Source organism: Brienomyrus brachyistius, unplaced genomic scaffold, assembly GCF_023856365.1.
Source record: "Brienomyrus brachyistius isolate T26 unplaced genomic scaffold, BBRACH_0.4 scaffold117, whole genome shotgun sequence".
In the NCBI taxonomy this organism is placed as follows: Eukaryota; Metazoa; Chordata; class Actinopteri; order Osteoglossiformes; family Mormyridae; genus Brienomyrus; species Brienomyrus brachyistius.
In genome coordinates, this window is record NW_026042392.1 from 247,033 (window position 1) to 265,986 (window position 18,954).

The 18,954-nt window shown below is 50.2% G+C and overlaps 1 protein-coding gene across 1 annotated transcript in view; it reads left to right on the forward strand.

Moving 5' to 3' along the window:
• The first annotated feature begins 709 nt into the window (after positions 1 to 709).
• Positions 710 to 18,954, forward strand: part of LOC125727754 (autism susceptibility gene 2 protein-like) — a 77,858-nt gene continuing 59,613 nt past the window's right edge. Inside the window, 1 exon segment of the mRNA XM_049004658.1 lies at positions 710 to 2,052. Within this exon segment, the coding sequence (XP_048860615.1) occupies positions 1,777 to 2,052 (276 nt within the window). The 5' untranslated portion in view covers positions 710 to 1,776.

An 18,954-nucleotide genomic window follows, 5' to 3' on the forward strand; every position in this document is an offset into this window, starting at 1 on the left:
TATTTTATTTGCAGTTTCATCAACTACAGCTCCGTAAATTGCATTTAAACAAGGTACTGTGGAAATCATATCGGATTCAGGGTTAGGGTTGAGTATAGGCACAAGACAGCAATTACGCGTAAACGGCTCCAGTCGCTTTCCTGCGGAGGGTAAATTTAAACATATCGATTTCTCTGTTTGTAGTTATCAGTGACTTTTCCGCGTGCGTTATAAAAAGTAATCGATATTACAAAGCCGTGACAGCAAATATCAGCGCTTCGTGCGTATCGCAGGTGCTCTGGGGATGCGCCAAAAATGCGATAATACAGATGACACCTGCACAAACGTGCACTTAAGCATTGTTTTGGTACAATGCTCCGGCCAAAGGCTAGGTGACCTGCAACCATCGGCTTTTTTTGTGCCTGAGGGCTGCGCGAAGCACGATCGGCCAGACCTCAGATTAACATCAAACTGCCAGCTGCTGGACTGCAGCGATCGGGCTACAGTAACGCAGGACGAGCGGCTGAGAGTACGGGAGAGAAAGCAAGCAAGCAGGGAGGAAGGGAGCCCTTGGCTGGGGGGATAAAGATCCAGAAACGGAAACCGCACCGCTCCTATCACTTGTGTACTTCGCCAACTAATTTATTATATTAAATAACCCGTTAATGAAGGTGCTCACTTCCTTTGGTAATTGCGGAGGTGGCGGAAGTACGTCAGATGCTTTCACCCGAAGGGGGGGGGTGCTTTCACCGCACAGAACCACTTCAGCTATTAGACGTAGGCAAGGCAGGGGAGAGAGAGGATTTTTAACCGATATCTGTCTCTTTAAGGGGACTTATCGCAAAGGTTTGCGAGAAAAGGGGACCTGGGAAAAAACGAGCACTACGATCTAACAACATCTGGAGCCGCTAAAGACGGATTCCGCCAGTGGATTTATAAAACTAAAGCAGGCCTTGGAATATCGAGTGCTTTCCTTTCCTTTGAAATGGATGTGGTTTGAACACGGGCAGGAGGAGGAGGACGACGAGGAGGAGGAGGGGGTGGGGATATTATGAAGCTCTTTGCAACTGAATAAATACATCGATTATTTAAAAATATTGCGATCTGGAGGCGGATGGCTTCAGGGATCAGCGGTATCGTCACGCTTTTCTTTGAGCTTTTTAGGTAGTGGTATGACTTGGGAAATGGAGAAAGCGTCTCACTGGTAAAAACTTGTGAATATAACTCGCTGCGTTAGCTGGCCGCCGACGGCGAATTGTCTGCCGTGCAAATTTCAGGCGTTTTATGTCCAGTGCCGTCCCGATGGACTGCCTTTAAATGATATATTTCTATATGTTGGTGGTCGGATTATGGATTGGGTGGAGGAAAAGACGAAGTAAGATGTGATTTATTGCCGTTGTCTGCGGTATGCAGCAGCCGATGTTGCGTTGTTACATTGCAACTAAAGTTGCAAAACGAGTGAAACAGTTGCATATTTCAATATATTTAACTGTGTAGCAGTTTCGGTTCCGATTCTGGACTGTGTTGATTGTCGCGCTGTACCGAAGCTCGGCTAGGTCGCTGTCTCTCGGGAAGGGGATCTTTTTTGCATTATTCGCCGGCACCGCAGATTAGGTGGAAATGTTTGTTAACGATATTCGCTAGGTTTATATTCAAGGTCATTCCCGTGAATCTAGTCGCCGTAGGTAGATATTACGGGATCCCCCCACCACCACCAGCCCCGCATTTCTGCTCATCCATCACAACAAAGTCACCGATCAGTTTCTGTGGAGCACTGAAACAATATTTCTAAAAAAAATGGATGGGAAACTGAAGACTAGGAGATCACGATCCCAGCGGGACAGGGTGCGGAGACGGGATGCCCGAAACCGTAGTGCTTCGTCCTGCTCTGACGGAGAGCGGAGTCCGGCCAGGGATCACGCGTCTTCCCAGGACAGACAAAAACCCAACATGACACCCTCTGCACGGGCTACGCGCCCCCCTCGCAGAAAGAGACGGGGATCCTGCTCCCAGGAAGAGGATATTATTGATGGATTTGCCATAACCAGTTTCGTGAGTCTGGATTCTCTTGAGGTAATGATGGGATAAAGATGTTTTTTTTTTTTTTTTTTATTATTTTTATATATATACCAACCCCCCCCTACTCCACGCCCCCAAGCATTCCCACTGACTAACGTGTACTCAGAGGTTGTAGTAGCGTTTCGGCTATTTGCAAAAAAACAATGTATTTCGCCGACCTGCGGATCGCGAACAATGAGGCTGGTGCGTGATCGCGAACATACAGTCGACATGTGTGTCTGAAGCGAGCAGCCATGTGTGGCAGTGCCTCTTTGTGCCGCCTCGCTCGGGGAGAAATTACATAATTCCCGTATACTCCCAAAGCCGACTCTGAAAGCTGATTGAGTTGCACGTAGACCCGGCCTGGCCCCGATGGACTGCGTCCCGGTATTACTGTGCCCGATTTAGCGTGACTGACAATCGGCGGCGGGAGCGGATATTCGATGTGAAATCGATTGTCGGGCCTGATAATCGGAAAGCGGCCATATCTGGTCCAGTAATGAGTTGTGGCAGGTTGTGTCTGTACAGCGACGGATGCGACTGACACCACCGTGGGATGCTTTCTGAAGAACACTATGGGACCTCTTGTCTATTACGATGTGAAAGTACTCTGCTAAACGAAAACTGCTGTGTTAAGGGGGGATTCATTGTGGATCTAAGCCCCTTCAAGGATCCTTCTCCATATTTTACAGTAATTGTCATTTATAACTGGGCTATCTAGGTTCCAGTGGTAAAACTGAAGGAAGCTGAGAGTGTAGCTATATATTCCTATAGGTCTATTATTGTAATAATAGTAATAATATTATGAACGCCGAACTGTCAGCTTGAAGCCGGTGGCAAAATTATCCTGTCAAGCCCTGCCGATTGTTGTGTATGTTGTGGGGACGTCTGCTCCTTCCTGCGTCTCCAGTGTGAGGTGCCTCATGGTGGGTTTAGCGCGATAGTTTTGTTGGCTGTGTTTGCTTTCTGGGGGCGACGTTTTGGGGGGTTTTGTGTGCACTCCAGGAATCTCAAGGGCAATGCACATTTCCAGGATTTGGCACTCGTCAAAGTCTGTGTTGTGTTGCTTTTTGTTGACCGGGGAGGAGGTATCGGCCAGACGATTAACTTTTGCGGAGTTTTATGAAACGTTAGTTTCCCAGCCCACTGTTCTTAACCTCTTCATTTAGTGTCTTTTCCTTTCAATGGACGCCACTTTCTCCGGCTAAGGGGCTGTTTGCATTTCGCTACTTTACAGGAACTAGTCGGGTTAAGTACACCACTCACTTTTCATTCAAGCGTGTGGCACTGTTTAAACAACAGAGGACGTGCCAGGAAATGTGCTCCGCACCGAGACGCTGGAATGGTCCGTGTAGAAACAATGCTCAAAAAAATGAGAGGGAAAACACCCGCAACACGTAAGGCCCGATTGGCATGATGAAATAGCTGTTTAAAGTTTAAGTATACAAACCACAAAGCACTACACATGTTAAGTGCCCTTATCTCCTGGCCCTTCATTGCTGAAGCAAACCAATAAATCACATTAATGCTAAATAATAGATAAATTTGTAAAAGGCAGAGCATGAGTTGAGAAGGCGGTTTCCCCATAAGCCCGTGTGCAGGCAGGCTGTGTGATGAGTGTGCTTTGTTTCCGCTCACTGGAAGAATGATAGAGAGTTGGTTTTGGCTTTGTGACACTGCCTTTTTTGGAAGGGGGGGGCAGGTGTATATCCTGCAGTGTTTGTAAAGCAGGACATTCTGCTGAAATTGTGCTGCGTGTTCTGATTAATTAGGAACTGGCTAAGGGGTGAGTGTTTTTTTTTTTCCCTGAAATGTGTGGGGAAGGTGTCATGTCTGGGAAAGGGTCCCCCCCCCCATGACATCTGAAAGGAGGCATGATGGGGTCATGGCCGATCACTGACCCACCTCCCCTCTGCTTCCATTTGACATTGTACCATTGTTTGCTTTTCTCGTTAACGAAGAGAGCCGGGGGACGGTGTCCGCTCGTGCCCTGCCGCAGCGTGCTCGGAAATACTCCCACAATCCTCCAGTGTATGTTTGGGGACGCCCTCGTCACTATGGTCAGATCATCTTTGGGGACACGGGGTGGAATATCGGGGCCATAGGTGTGCCGTCGAACGGTCAGTTCGCAGTGAATGGCAGTGGAGCCTGATCGCAAGTGAGCGAGCTTTCTGGAACTTTCTGTGCCAGACGTGAAGATGTCCCCGTGAGCAGGGCCAACGTGTCCTTGAACCACTGGTGAAAACCATTTAACTTTCACATGCGTTTCAGCCTGGGGGACGTGGGTGGTATTCCTTCATTTGCCAAAAAAATGCCTTTATTTTCAGTCTGTGTCCCCCACCCTCCCCCCATGCTCTCACTGGGCTTCTTGCATCTGCTGCTGTCGTGCCTCCGCCGTTGTTTCCCTGGAGCGTAGGAGGGAGTCTGATTTACTGGGTGCTGATTCCACCTTATTTACCCATTTGACCACATTCTTCCCCCGGCTCTTAATCATCTCCCTCCAGTAATACAGCCTTTGGCTCGGCTCCCTGTTTACTCGAATGTGACTGGCAGCGAGCCTCGCAGGGACCCCTCCCGTGTGTTAACGGGACGTCGGCGACGTGACCCTCGGCGTCCTCCTCACAGTGGACAGGCAAATGAGTCGGGGGTACTGGGCCGGGCCCGTTGCTGTGTCTGCTCTATTGATCAGCCATGACCCGATGATTTTTTTTTTCTTTTTAGTCCAAAGGCTGAATAGGTACAGTCTGTGTACCGCATGCACACACAATCCCAGAGAATACTGTGCAGGGATCAACAATATTTTATTTGAATACAATCTTTTGTGGACATTTTAAGAAGCTTTTGGTTGTGTTGCGGTTCTTTGTAAAACCTAGTGACACCTGCTCATCCAGTGTTGTGGTTTTCTCGGGCTGGTTTAAACTGGTCTCTATAGAAAGCCTCTTTAGACCTGTTGGTTCCCTCACCTTGAAACAGGTTTGTGTGTGTGTGTGTGTGTGTGTGTGTGTGTGTGTGTGTGTGTGTGTGTGTGTGTGTGTGTGTGTGTGTGTGTGTGTGTGTGTGTGTGTGTGTGTGTGTGTGTGTGTGTGTGTGTGTGTGTGTGTGTGTGTGTGTGTGTTTTTTGCAGGGAATGTGAATTCTGGCTCTTGCCTTTGACCGGTGATGGGAGTCTTGGCTTTCCTCATACATGAGAGAATGGGAATTTTGCTCCCGTCCTCTGGGTCAGTAATGGGATAAGCTGGGCCACTCTGAACCTTCCATGCTTTTCCTTTTCATCCGGGGAAGCCGGCATCTCGTGTGAGGAGGTTTTAAATCCTCCTTTGCATTGCGGGGTATGTTGGGCCCGCCCACCCCTGGGCATTTGCACCATGCTCTGTGCCTCGTTTTGGGTCGGTGCAGCCTGCACTCCATCTGAGGTGAGCGGAGAGTGAAGCTCTACCTCCGCTATGCGGCTGTCGGGCCCGTTTAAGGAAGGACATGCCTGGGGATGACTTTGCCTTCTGGGTCCTGGCAGTCCAGTGCTGGTTCAGATCCCTTAGCCCTGGTGTTGACCTGTTTGCGATAAGTATCGATGAGCGGCTTGTCCTTTGTTACCAAGGTGTGACTGCAATTATAGTGCGTTGCTGGCCAGCTCGGCTGAGCCCATCCATCCTTTTGGTTATCGACATGCCACTCTAGCCAGCTGCTTTGAGCCGATTCATCCTCTCTGTCATCGACTCTTATCCCTGGCCATCTGGGTCGAGCCCATCCATCCTCTCTGTTATCAACATGCTTCACTGGCCAGCTGGTATAAACCACCCCTTCTGCTATTGACAAACCTACTTGCCATCTGGTTGAAACAATTTTTGGCATAATAGGATTCTGGTATTACATTTTTTTTGTCCCTTAAATTAGGTATTTTATGGATTTAAATTAGCTTGCTAATTACATAATCTAATTTCATGCCTTTCATATCCAGATTTCAGTGACTTGAGATCAGATTACTTGTGATGTTTTGAAGAGCTGTCTTGATTACGACGTGTCTTGTTTTTCCTCTGTAATCTACCTGCTAAGCAGGTGTTTCCCTCACCCCCCCCTCCCCCCCCCCCCCCCCCCCGTGGAGCTGGAGAATTCATCTGTGGAAAGGCAGGCACGTGGCCAAGGTGAAACGTGAGGCGTGAAGGCAATTATAAGCCGTCCTGGAGGAGCAAACTGCTGCACGAGTCCCACATCGATCTCCCCCCCATCTTATCGGTAGTGCAGCTTTTTCCCGCACCTGGAAGTGCCTTGTTGCCTGTCAGTCTCGTTTCCTAATACTTGTCACTTGACCCTGATGGTCAAGTTAGATTTTAGGATTGAATTTTTTTCTAATTAACCCTTAGAACCCTGTTCATTTCTGAGCACTTTTTCTGTCCCTTTGATTTTTAGGCGTATTACTTTGTATGTACATGACTTGGCCACATATGCTTTGTGGTTCTATTTTCAGGACATTCTGGGCTGTATGTGTCATAATCTGATGTGTAAATGCTGACACAGTCTTGTCATCTTATGAGGAAAAACTTCTTGCACCTATTGAAATTTCTCAATTTTTAGTCTCATCTAATGTAAAGATTTGCAGGCACTACAAATATAATAAATGCTGAGATTAGAGTCTATTATGTGAGAATGCAGGGTTTTCATTGGGGACATTTCCGTGGTTTAGTATTATGAAGGAATAGATGGTTACTACCAGGCAGAAATCAGTATCTTTGATTTTGCATCAATTTGATAACTTATTGATGTTATTTCATAGTCAGCAATGCATGCTTATATATTTATATATTTTTATATTGTCAATTTTATTACTTTATATCACCTGAAAGAAATTGAAATAGAAAAGGCCGAACAAAAACATACACATATATAACCCCCCACAAACACACAACAACAAATACAGTGCGCGCCAAATCCTAATATAAGCTCACAACAAATACGTTAGTTCTGTTTATATTTACTGTTCTGACGGTATTGCGTGGATCATTGCAAAGGTCAATATGCGCTTTGTTTTCTGAGGTGCGTTTTATTGGAATATATTTATATACCTCATTGTGCAGAGGATTACTCTGGAATACTTTAGCACACACCTTGGACAACCGGATCCTGTAAGGTCTATCAATTCCAACGGTATGCGACTCGTGTCTGCGTCATGCCCGTCGAAAGTTACCGGAGTTAATCGTGTGAAAATCAACCTGTTTTGCGTTTTGTTGGGTTGTAAGGGTTGGATGTATAAAATGTATAGCATTTGCGAAGCCTCCGCTATGGTCCCACGAAGGGCTGAAAATCGGACTCTGAGCAGCTTGGCTCGGAACCCAGTGGGGCTGTCACAGGTCAGCTGACTTCACTGGACCAATGGCGCTCTGGGAAGTTATGATGGCAGCTCCTGCTGACTCGGCGCCGCGCCGCTTGTCATTACAGATCCGTCTGCGGTGGTTTTCTGCAGCATTGCTGTGAGCTGTGCCTCTCAGGGGAAGAGCATCCATTTGAAATAATTAAAATCTCTTATAAACCGAGCATCAGGGGCTAGAGAAGGCGGGTAGCGGCAGGTGGGCGACGGCAGTGGAATCCATCCCAGCTGCCGCCCTGATTCCTCTCCGCTTCTGGTTTGCATTCAGGCGAGCTTAGAGCCCGCTGGCTTCCTGTAGCCCATCTTGCTTTCAGGTAACCTGAGGCTTTCAGGCTCAGATCCAGCCACGTGATTACCCCCCCCAGCTGCCCATGCACCCTTCAGCAGGGACTATCGTAACCTGTATCCTGTTCTTGTGATGGATAAAAGATAAAAAGCGCAGTAGGAGAGGTGAATGTGCACTTTGATTTCCCTTTTGATCACTACAGCTTTAACTTTTTTTTTTTCTCTTTTTTGGTGGAAGAGGGAGGTGAAAGTTTTCTTGGTGCTTCAATATTCCATCAGCACTGACAGGACAGCCTGCGTTTTGGGGCAGGGCTGGGGGGTGGGTCCGTTACGTGCCGGGGGCGTGCCGGACCCTGACGGCCCTTCTCTCCATGCCTTTCTCTGACATGCACACCGTAGCCTTACTGTAGATCAGACGCCCTCGGTTTCTGAGACCTCTGGCGTGTTTAAAGGGGGGAAAAAGACGAGAAGCCGTATGATCACAGTGCGAATCCGGCATGAACTAAGGAGGGGCGAGTCCCTGGATGCCCGGGCTGTGCTGAGCCCTTCTGTGGATCTGATCCTGATTCGATGTCGGTCTGAGGTCATAGTTCTTCTAAATTATGGAGAAGTGTTGTTCTAAAATAACATCAGTTGTTTCTTTAATCTGACATTAACTCCCTTCTTAGTCTAGGGAGTTTGATAAGTCACTACATGTTATGTTGTTCTTTTTGTTTTTTTTTTTTGCAAGGTTAAGCCTCTTTTAATGGTCCTGTTAGCGCTTGTGGAAGTTCTGGTTATGATTTTGTGTACCTGTTTGTGTGCGATTGATTAATGGGGATATTTTCCTGGTATTCGAGTCTGCGGCCTGCTCTCTCTCTTGCCGTCAGACATTCCTTGAGGCTGATGCGAAGGTCTGTCTTTCTTTGTTCCCTGAGGCATGCGAACGTGGCGGGTGGCGAGGGGTGACACCTCGCTGTCTCAGCATCTTGTTTTTCCCTGGGGAAGCGTTGTGTCGCTTGTCTGTATCCGGCCGAAGGCGTTGGGATGGAGCCGGCTGTCTTTGCCCTGCTTCTGCCCCAGGGAGTCGTTTGCGGGAGCTGACAGATTGAGCATGGGGGCTGCTTTGCTGCCATCAGGCCACGCCTTCGGGGGGAGGGGGTGTGCATTACCCCCACCTCCCCGGCAAACCCTCAGCGATCTGCTCTTAGGCACTACAGGTCTGTCCCAGCTGGGGGCCGGTAAAACCCCAACCCTCTGCTCAGCCGCTCCCAGCCTGGGATACTGCTGCACTCACAGTGTGTGTGAGCCATTACCACTGCTGTTCGGGGACGCCCCCTGTGTGACGTCACCTCACGTGCCACCGGCGCTCCCATACCGATGCACTGCCGTTCGCCCAGCTCGTAAAACAGGCTTTCGATTCCATTTATTTAGTCCCGGTGCAGCTGGCTTTCTGTGGGGGGGGGGGGAGCACCGTTTTGCCTGCGTGATCCGATTGTGCCAGTTACATGGCGTGAGTTTGGCATTCGTCATTTCCTGGGTTTCCAGGTTCTTACAAACGGCTTTGTGCCGAGAGGCATATAACCTGGATTTGACTGTCGCTGTTTACCTCATTAGCTGAGGTGAACTTTGCCTGTAATGGGATGCACCTCATTAGGGGGATCTTTGCTTGCTTTCGATTGCGGACCAACATCAAACCCACATGACAGCATGCGCTGACCAGTTGGCTTTTCTTATGCGGGGGCTTCATTAATTATGTATGCTCTGCTGGGGTCGTTTAAGTCACCTGGCCCAGCACTCTGTGCAGTGATAGCTTCTCCTCTACCCCGTTATCTGTTATCGCTTGACTGGCCTGTCCGTACACGTGAGCTGATGAGCGCTACAAGCGTCCGCAGTGTTCCGGAGGGAGCTGCTGTTCCAGCCGAGGCTCCCCATTCAGGAGGCCAGTGGGAGTGCAGTCGGGGAGAGGGGGGGCAGAGAGATGCTCCTACTCACCTGCCAAGAGACGCCCGTTCCCCTGGGATCTCCCAGCGGACGGGGGTGGGGGGGGGGGGCCTCGGGGCTTCTCTGGGGCTGTCCCCTGATCTGCCTGAGAAAGTCTGAAAATGGGGACCTAAAGAGACTTGTGCTGGTCGGGTCGGGTCGGGTCGGGACGGTTAGCGGTGCGCGGGTGAGAGTGAGCCAGGCCAGGCTTCTTCATCTGCACATTCGCTCACACTTAACTCACTCTGCTTTCACTAACCTGTGTCTCTGCTGGGTCTGCGTATTAAAAGCTATGTGTTACTCATGGATTCCCCCATTTGTGGGGAGGGGGGGGGGACAGGAACATAATGGGGCTGTGGGAACAAGGCAGCTTCCTGTCAAAAGGGCTTCCCTCCCCCCATGGTCTTTCTGAATGGTGCTGTCCTGTCTTTGGGGCCAGGATCTCCTTGAGAAAATGTGCCGTTTGTTTTCCCAGCATGCACAGCTGCCGAAGGGGGTTGGGGTGGGGGGTTGTGTGGCGGGTGCTTCTGCCTCTGGGAGATAGGCCTGGCTCCAGCCTCTCAGACCACGCACAGCATTTCATTTGCTTCCAAAGCCCAGGCGGGGATCCATTATTGAGTAAATCTTATCATGCTCGTGCGGGGGGGGTCACACCTGCCCCCATGAGCTCCCTTTCTTGAACTGCCTCACGCTCATCTACAGCTTCTTCGCTTGTGTTCCTGTCAGGATTGAGAATTCCTACGCTAGTTTTGGACTACATTACCCATTAGCCCACTCTCGTGCAGACTGCTACCCATCAGGCCTCTCTCCCATAGTCTCACGTCATTTGTATCACTGCCCGCCTCTGCTCTGTGTGACATCAGGTGATCCTCACACATGTGCTGGCCCTATCAGCATGTAGCAGAGGAGGAGTTTGCCTCACGATGCATTCTGGCTCATTCCCATGGCGAGTCTTGGCACATCAGCCATAAGCCCGTGAGTCCAACCGTTACCAGACGGGGGCTGTGCAGGTGGGTCTTCTGTGGAGAATCCCGCTTCCCCCCCCCCAGTGGTTTCACAATACTGAGGTAAACCCAAAATACCACGGTAAACCCTATTACCTTAATTCTGCTGAAGCCTAAGTGGACCCTTTGTGTTCTTTAACGGCCGAAACATGTTCAGAGCCTCCAACTGCAGTCTGCCAGCAGCCATCCATTGGGGGTGGTGGGAGAGCTGCTCCATATTCCAGTGAATGTACCAGAATCCATGAATGCTCTGGCTCTGAGGCAGTAAACACGCAAGAAGCCCGTTTGGGGCAAAAGCCTCGTGCCAAATCCGTTCCTGTGCCCCCTTTCTAGAAAAGAGAACCGAGGTGTTAATTGGCACCATGCTGCCTGTGAGCCTGGGGGGGTCTTCCCCAGGCTCCCGTTTCATGGTGCCGGTTGTTGCTGGGATTCTGTTTACTGACCCGGTCGGCGTGGGTCCGGCCAAGGCCTGCTCCATTTGGCCAAGTGGAATATCAGCACAGAGCCAAGAATAATATTTTCAGAAAGTACTTCAGTTAACCTCTGGGGTGGAGAAAAAGTATGAAAAAAAAAATAATAAAACATGAGGCGCTTAGGTCCAGAGAAGCAGCTCGCGGGCTGCTGTGGGCAGAGAATCCCGGCTTGGCCTCCGCTTCCCTTCCCCCCCGCTGCTGTTTTACGAGCGTCATTCAGCTTGTTGCGTGAGTTAGGAAACCCATGGTGAATGTAATGAACATCTGGTTAATGATTACTGGGACTCGCCACGCTGGCTGGGTGCCCCGGCCACCGGGGGCGCCGTCCCAGGAGTGTGGTAACACAAAGGCTGGCTCCCAGGTGGTGAACAGGGTGAATGATGAGGGTGGGGTTCCCAACTGTGTGTGTGTGTGTGTTGCGTGTTTGTGTGTAAACTCTCATTAAGGACACATGAGAGATCAAGACCAGCCGATCAGCTGGAAATACGACCAGCGCCAAACCTAGGGAGGGAAAACTTCATATCCTGTCATTAGCGCGTAATGACCCCCCCCCTACCTGCTGTGTCTCTGAACACAGTCTCCTCCTATTTGCTCTTCCTCCTCCTCTGAGGCTTGGATCGCGATGGCAGCGAGGAAATCTAAAACGTCCACCTTCTTCCAGTGTCAGGTTGTCCTCAGAGTCCCAAGCTGTGGGCCACTCCCCCCCCCCCCCACCTTCAAACCGTCTGGGCGCCAGAGCACATAACCGGGCGATCGTGCCCTGCTTCAAGTATTTGTGGCATTGAAGTTAAATCGCTGAGGGAGGGGGGTGTCTAATGTACCACTGAAACCGGGAGTTTTCCTGTGAAACCTGATTTTTAATGTAACAAGGAGAAGGTGTGTTCAGTCGAGTGAGTTTTCCTGTTCCTGTGCCAAACTGGGCCAGCCTTTGCGCGCACGTCTCAATGCGCTTCGAATAATTAGTGATTTAAGAACGAGTCTGACCTGCTTTTGTCATCTTTCCTGCTTCGGCTCTCTGCTTTCGTTGCTCTTTCTCTCGGCTAATTGCTGCCTTTTATCATTTTCCATACATTGCACTTTTCGTGTCAGTTTTTTGAGCAAGGCTTTGAACGTCGTGTTAGTGGAGCCCGAGAACAGGCTACAGGTGACTTTGGTGTTTATGGCTGGCCTTTGGGGAAACCTTCTCATTCTCCAAAGAGCCTCATCTACATTTTGGAACAAGGAATAATACAGTCCAGTTATTTCTGCAGTTTCTGTTGTGGTTGATTTTATACGACTGTGTACTTCTTTATGTACATCTTTGTGTACATTTTGCGTAGATAGGGTACACTGTCAGGAAAAGTACTTTTTTTCAGAAAAAAGGAGCAATTTGTACCTTTTGAGGGTACAATTATTCATCACTGGGGCTGTACCACCTTGTTCTGCCAGTTGTACCCTTAGCTGCAGGTAAATGTACCTTTTAAGATACAGAAATGGACTCTGAGGAACATTTCTGTGCCATTTTGGCTACATGAATGTTTTTTTTGTCTTGGGGTGCAAAACTTTATCGGGGCTGCACCCTATTTTCTGACTTTGCACGCGAGGGGGGTGGGGGGGGTTTGTGAGGAGTGTATGTTGTGTCTGTTGACTTTCTGATGGGTCGCATTTGCGGAGCCCTTATCACGTCTGTTTTGTGATAACACGAGACGCAGCACAGCTTGTGTTGTGCGTTTGGGTGCCTGCATGTGATGGTGCCCCCGGTGGTCAGATAGCACTCATGGTAAGAGGATTAGGGTTAAGGCCTTTCGGGGGTGGGGGGGGGGGATGTCTCCACACTCAGGCCGTGCTGCTGAATGGGGAGCTTAGGGAACCTCTGAGGGCCGGACCAGTGGAGTTTGAGGGGGGGGCTCAGGTTTGTGCCAGGAAAGATATGAATGGGGCTTTAAATGGGGCCGAGAGAAAATGAGCTTTACTCCCCCTCCCTCTCATTTTTGCCTGGGCTTGTCTGGTTCAACCAGTGAATCCAAAAGTCTGCTGTCGGCTTTACAAAGCCCCCCCCCCCCTCCAAAAAAAAAAATACATATCTGTGCCTTTCTGCTTCTCGCTTTGGTTCATTCCTTTATCTAAAGCGGGATACGTGGTTCAAATATTTACCTTCTCTAGTCATACGGCTCATTCGGGGGTTTCTCAGAGGAGAAAGAGTGACGAGACCCAGCATCCCTACTGGGCGCGGGGGCTCGGTCCCGGTGACCCCCCCCCCCCCCCGCTAAGCCGCTGTTTAAGCTGAACTGACAGCATCCAGATGTTTTACAAAAATGCACAACTGTTGGCAAGTATCTTCTGTCTCTCCTAAATGAACAGATAATGCAACTGACAGGCTGGACTTGGCCCAGTCTGCTGCCCTTGTGTTATTAGAGAAGCTAATCCAGCCATCTTGGGGGGGGGGGGGTGGGCAGGCAGCCCCCGGAGTGCCATACGGTGGCTCGGAGCTCACCCATCGCATGTGAGTCACGTTCCCGTCTCTCTATAAACACTTCTTTAGGACAGGCAGCTGAAAGAAAAACAGCTTGCACGGCATGTATAATACGCCCCCCCCCCCCAGCCCTCCTACTCCCGTTCCGCTTGCTCTCCGACCGCCTCTGTGGGTTATGCCACCAACACTGGAGCGGATGTCTTCATATTGACTTACTGAAGCGAGCTCTCTCGAACCTCTCATCCAGGCCGAATAGGTTTAGCCTCAGTCAAATAAGGCCCACGCCTCCACCCCCCACCTTCCTCTCGTGCTTGCATTCTGTTCAGCGTGAGATTGACCTCTAATGACGATCGCCAGAGGCTGTCAGCGGTAGCCCTGGGGCTTGACGCCCGGCGTCGACGGTGGTCCTCTTCTGTTGTCGCAGTGTGTCAGAATGCATGGGATCTCATGTCATTTATACCCTCGTATTGCATAGCGTCAGAGAGAATGTGTAATGTGAATGAAATGTGCAAGGTGTTGTTGAAAAGGACGCCTGGCCTGGCAGAAGGGTAGTCTGTGTATCTGGGGGGCAGTGGGGTTGAGGTCAAATCCCCCCGTAAAACTCCAGGGCCGTGTGTGGTGCTGTGATCCCAGTGGACGTGTTTCCAGTGTAGATTTTGGAAGGTTGGACACAGGCCTGGGTTATGTTAGTGGGTCTCAAGCCCTTGACATCCCCTCGTGCCGTTGGTTAAAAAAATGGCTCCTCTGAGTCTCCAGGATCCCGGGTTTCACACCCCGTCACAGCTGGAATCCAGCTGCTCTGCGTGAAAGCTGTCGGGCCCCCCCCCCGGGACTGAGGGCTCTTACCTCATGGGGTGTCTGATGTACAATGAATCTGAATCTACAATCGATTATTATTAGCAATGTTCTTTTGCAGCAAGATCTAAATGAATGAAGCCTTTATAAAAGGTTAAGAATGAAACATTGATCCTTCCCGGAGATCGAGTTGTAGATTTTAACAGTGGAACTGGAGCACGGTTGTAATATGTCTGAATCTGCCAGCGAGCAGACAGCCCTCCAAGAACGAGCCGTCAGACGCTCGCGTCGCCGCATATGTGCGTATTTCAGTAAGTGAGCTCATCACGGAGGTTTCTGCAACAGTCTCTTTCGCTACGTGGGGGTGGTTGTTTTTGTGGTCAGGTGTCCTCGTTATGTGACTGGTGGCAGCAGCGGGGGGGGGGGGGCGGATTATCCTGTGGCTTTTTAATGTTGATTCTGAGCAGCGCACAGGAGTCGCTCACGAAAACCACGGTCAGGAAATGCGGCACGTATTCAGCCCAGGGCAAGGCCTACGTTAGCGTGGGGAAGGGGCCACGTTCACTCAGAATTCTGCTTCTGCGTTCCCTGAACATTCTTACGTCGCACTTGTGGTCCTTGAATAGTCCCATCTGGGTCTTGCTTTGTTAACAGTTGTATAACCTTTGTTCCAGTGCTGCTTATACTTGTATCTGCATTCACTGGAAGCTCAGCTTAGCCCCACGACAGGATTTATGTTTTTGATGTGTGATTTTTTTTGTCTCAGCTTTGGAGAAAATTGTCTACTGAACATGTCAAATTACTTCGGTAACGGTCGGAATGAGGCATCGTTGAAAACATAGGATGACTATTTTTTTTGGTGCATGCGATGAGGCGCGTGGTCGGTTTGGCATTTTAACGTGAAATGTCCCGGTTCCTGATCGGCTCCTAGAAGCTCGAACGGAGGCCCAAGGTCCGATATCCTGGGGGAGGCGTGAAGCAAAGAGCGTCATTCGTAACCCATTCCAAAAAATACCCCAAGAGTCTTCAGCTCTCTCTCTCTCCCCCCTTCCTCTGAAGTCCCGTTGGGTTAGGTTTTGTTTGTTGATGTTTTTATACAGGGGGAGCAGGTGGGGCCATTTAAATCCTACTCGAGGGAGGAGCTTTATCTGTTTCACTTCTGGACGCTTACATTCTGGGGTCTATGTCAGATTTTAATGAGGGAGAAGCCAGAGAGTAACTCCCTGCAGGGCCAGTGGGGGCTTAAAGCCCTCGTTAGTGAAGATCCTGCGCTGCGACAAAAGCCGTGATACTGTTTCGTGGTATTTCTTTTTTTCTGTTTGTTTTCTTCCTTTGTGAGAGGATGAAAGTGGGCGGAGTTCCTTGGAGGATTTCCTGTTGTGGTTTGCTTCCTGCCGTCTTATTACGTGATTCGTCGGCCGTGTTCCACGCCTCATGGAAGCTGCTGAATCCAGGGCTCGTTTTTTAGTTGTTTTTTTTTTACGATCGAGTCGGAAACATAACCATCGCCCGACGGCCGGTTATTCAGACGTGAGTATTGCCACTGTGTCTACCGTAAAATTTTAAGGGCCCCCTTCAGAGTGGAAGTGCCAGGCGCAGTTTAGTATTTAGAATGTGGGGGGTGACGCAGTGGAATCTGTTTTTTTTTTTTCTTTCCCATTAGTCCCACGTACCCTGGAGTTAATCTCACGCCGAGTTCCTTTCGGCGTGGCAGCTAACGGCTGCAATCCTTGCCCTGGCACCTTGTGTTTCTGCATGTGGGCCACCCCAAAAAAACACCCTTAAAGTGACAGCGTGCTGATGGGAATCCTTCCTCAGAGGCCAGTAGCCTTTGCCCAGTGTGTCAGGAACTGCTGAATCCTCAACTGAAGGACTGATGCGAGGACCTTCGGCTTGCTGACGTGCCCCACTTCTCCGTAAGGGCTGCACTTGATGGATGGGGACTGCAGTGACTTACACAATAGCCCACAGGCCAGGGAGAATGAGAAAGTCAACACAATCCGCTTGTAATTAAGCTAATGTGACGGGTAATTAAGATAAATATTGACCTTTTCATTATTGGCATGATGGAATGCGTTTTTAAATCCATCGCGTGGCAGAGGTTAAACCCTGTTTGCGGCGTGTCTAGGAGAGGGGCTGGATCGCAGTACATCTCGGGCAGCGTGCTGGTGCACACGGGCCTGTGTCCCATGCTGGGGGGGGGGAGGAAGGGTAGTCAGGCTCTCAGCGGTGGCCCAGAGCTGCAGCCTTTCCCTGGGGGGTCTCTGGTCTGTGCTGCATCTTTGTGCACATGCAAGTCTGCTCATCTCATACAGGGCGCCACTAGTAAGCAGAGGGCCAGCCCCCATGACAGATCAGATTAGCGGTGCATGGGTGTCTGTTCCCCTCTGTCTGTGTGTGTATGTGTATGTGGGGGGGGGTGTTTGTGCCTGTATGTGTCTGTGTGGCAGCAGGGTGCTTGAAGCTGCAGACTGTCTGCAGTAAAGCCATGCAGGTGCAGAGCTGCTTTCCTGGGTTTAATCTCCCCCCTCAGATCTCACAGGACGTGTCTCATAGCCTGTGACCAGGTGACCAGGTAAGCGGAGCTCGTTAGCCATTTAATGGCCTTCAGCCTTTTGAGGGGGTGGATTTAATCAGTCCGTGTGTGTGGTGCCCTGCACTGGCCCCCCTGCAGAGATAGGGGGTGGTGGTCTTCAGTGCAGGCTGGATATGCAAAGGTCACGGCAGGAATCCTTCTGGGCACTGCCTTTTGATGCCAGGTGGGTTTGCCTCAGGAGCCCGGGGGAGGGGTGCCGGGGTCGAGTGTCTGAGAGGCCGGAGTCATCTGCTCCTCGCCAGAGTCTGTGTTTACCTGTTAGTTGGGCCTGAGAGGGATTCAGTGAGGCTGCATCAATACAGGATAGTTGATTGGTGAGTCTCTCCTCTGGCACATCTTTTGAACTGAGGATGGAGGTCTAGAGAACGATATCTGATTTCTGGGGGGGGGGGGGGGCGTGATGTGTTCGAATGCACTTAACATCTTCTAGGGCAGAGCTGCATTGAGGGAATCAAACGAGGTCACCTTCATGTGGGAGGTCCACCGATGCGATTACAATAACAGAAAAAGCCAAAGCTGAATGGCTGACGGCTATCATCTCTGTGGAGATGTTTGTATTCGCAGGTTAAGGCTCTCCGTGTCCTTTATCTGACAGGATGTCATCTAACGGAAGTAAAAGATACAAGCGATATTGTTCGGCCTCGTGAAAATCAAGTAGGCTTTTTTTTTCAGTAGTATCCCCTGTGGTTAAATTCTGGGCAGCCGGTGCCATGGAACAGACTGGATTCTTGAAGGGGGGGGGGGGGCGCCTTTGATTTCGTGCCGGCTGCCGCATGCTGGATCATCCAGGCGCGTAAGTGAATGAGCCGTTACGGTTTTGTCAGCCTCTCCGAGCAGGTGGGCCACATAAATGGCAAGACTCGCTGACATCATTCCTTCCCGGTCGCGTTTCCGACTCCAGTCCGCCGAAACTTCCAGGAGTCTTCAGACACAAATGGAATGTGGGCGGCAGACTGGCTGTGAGCTTTGGGCAGACTCTCTGCCCATCCTGTTGGATGTTCGCGGAGCAAGTGGGCCGCACACTCAGTCACTGGGATGAACGAAGGGACTTTATTAGTTGGTGTGATTTTTTTTAAGCTGCAGATACAAGGGTATAACTGCTGCAGCAAAGAGGTGTGAAGCCGGGAGCCTCGTCTCACGGTTTGCGACTTGTGGGTAGCTGCATAGATGTTTCATTGTTTGGTTGGTGCGCTTCCATTCCCAAACTGGTTTGTGGCAGCTCCAAACCCCAGATGAAACGCGCTTGTGTTCCTTGTTCCCTTTTCACCAGAATGACTGTTTGTAGTTCGGATGACGTGTGTGTTCAGCAGGGTGCCCAACTCTCATGCATCTGCCGTGACACTCGCGCTCACGCAAGGAATCCTACTGCAAATCTACATCATTCCATTATAAACCTAAAATTAGCTACCTCAAAAGCATTGGGGTAGTTTGCAAACCGTACGGACTATTTGCAAGGAATTAAAGCTCTTACGTACATGCAAATGGCTGTGTGTCTCAAACTGAAAATCTCACGCCAGCCAGCTGACCAAAGTTGAGAACCCTGGTGTACACCGCACTTGCCGCACGAGTTACGTGGTCCTGTTCTCCAGGAAATTCGTTATCTCCAGGTATCTCCAGGAAAATTGGGCTCCTTGCCCAATACCAATGAAACCTGGCTGTTGAGGCTGGAGGAGCAGAGTGAGACTGTGGTTACCTTAGTCACTGGAAGGGCTGTTAAAACAGGGGCGTAAACCTAAATCACGAGGCGCCCGTCACTGCTTCTCTGATCTGAACAGTAGGGCCAGGTGTCCAGTTGTGCATTTAGTCATCAGTTGGTCGTCTCATCGGAAGTGGAAGTGAAATAGCAACCTGCCGCAGATACTCGCTTTGAGCAAGTCATCCGGTCACCGCCACTGGCAAGGGAACCCAACTGAGAGCGCCTGTAATTAAGAAAGAAAAACAGAGAGGTGTTGAACTGTTTCGGGTGTGCAGCTCTTGGTACGCTTGTTCTC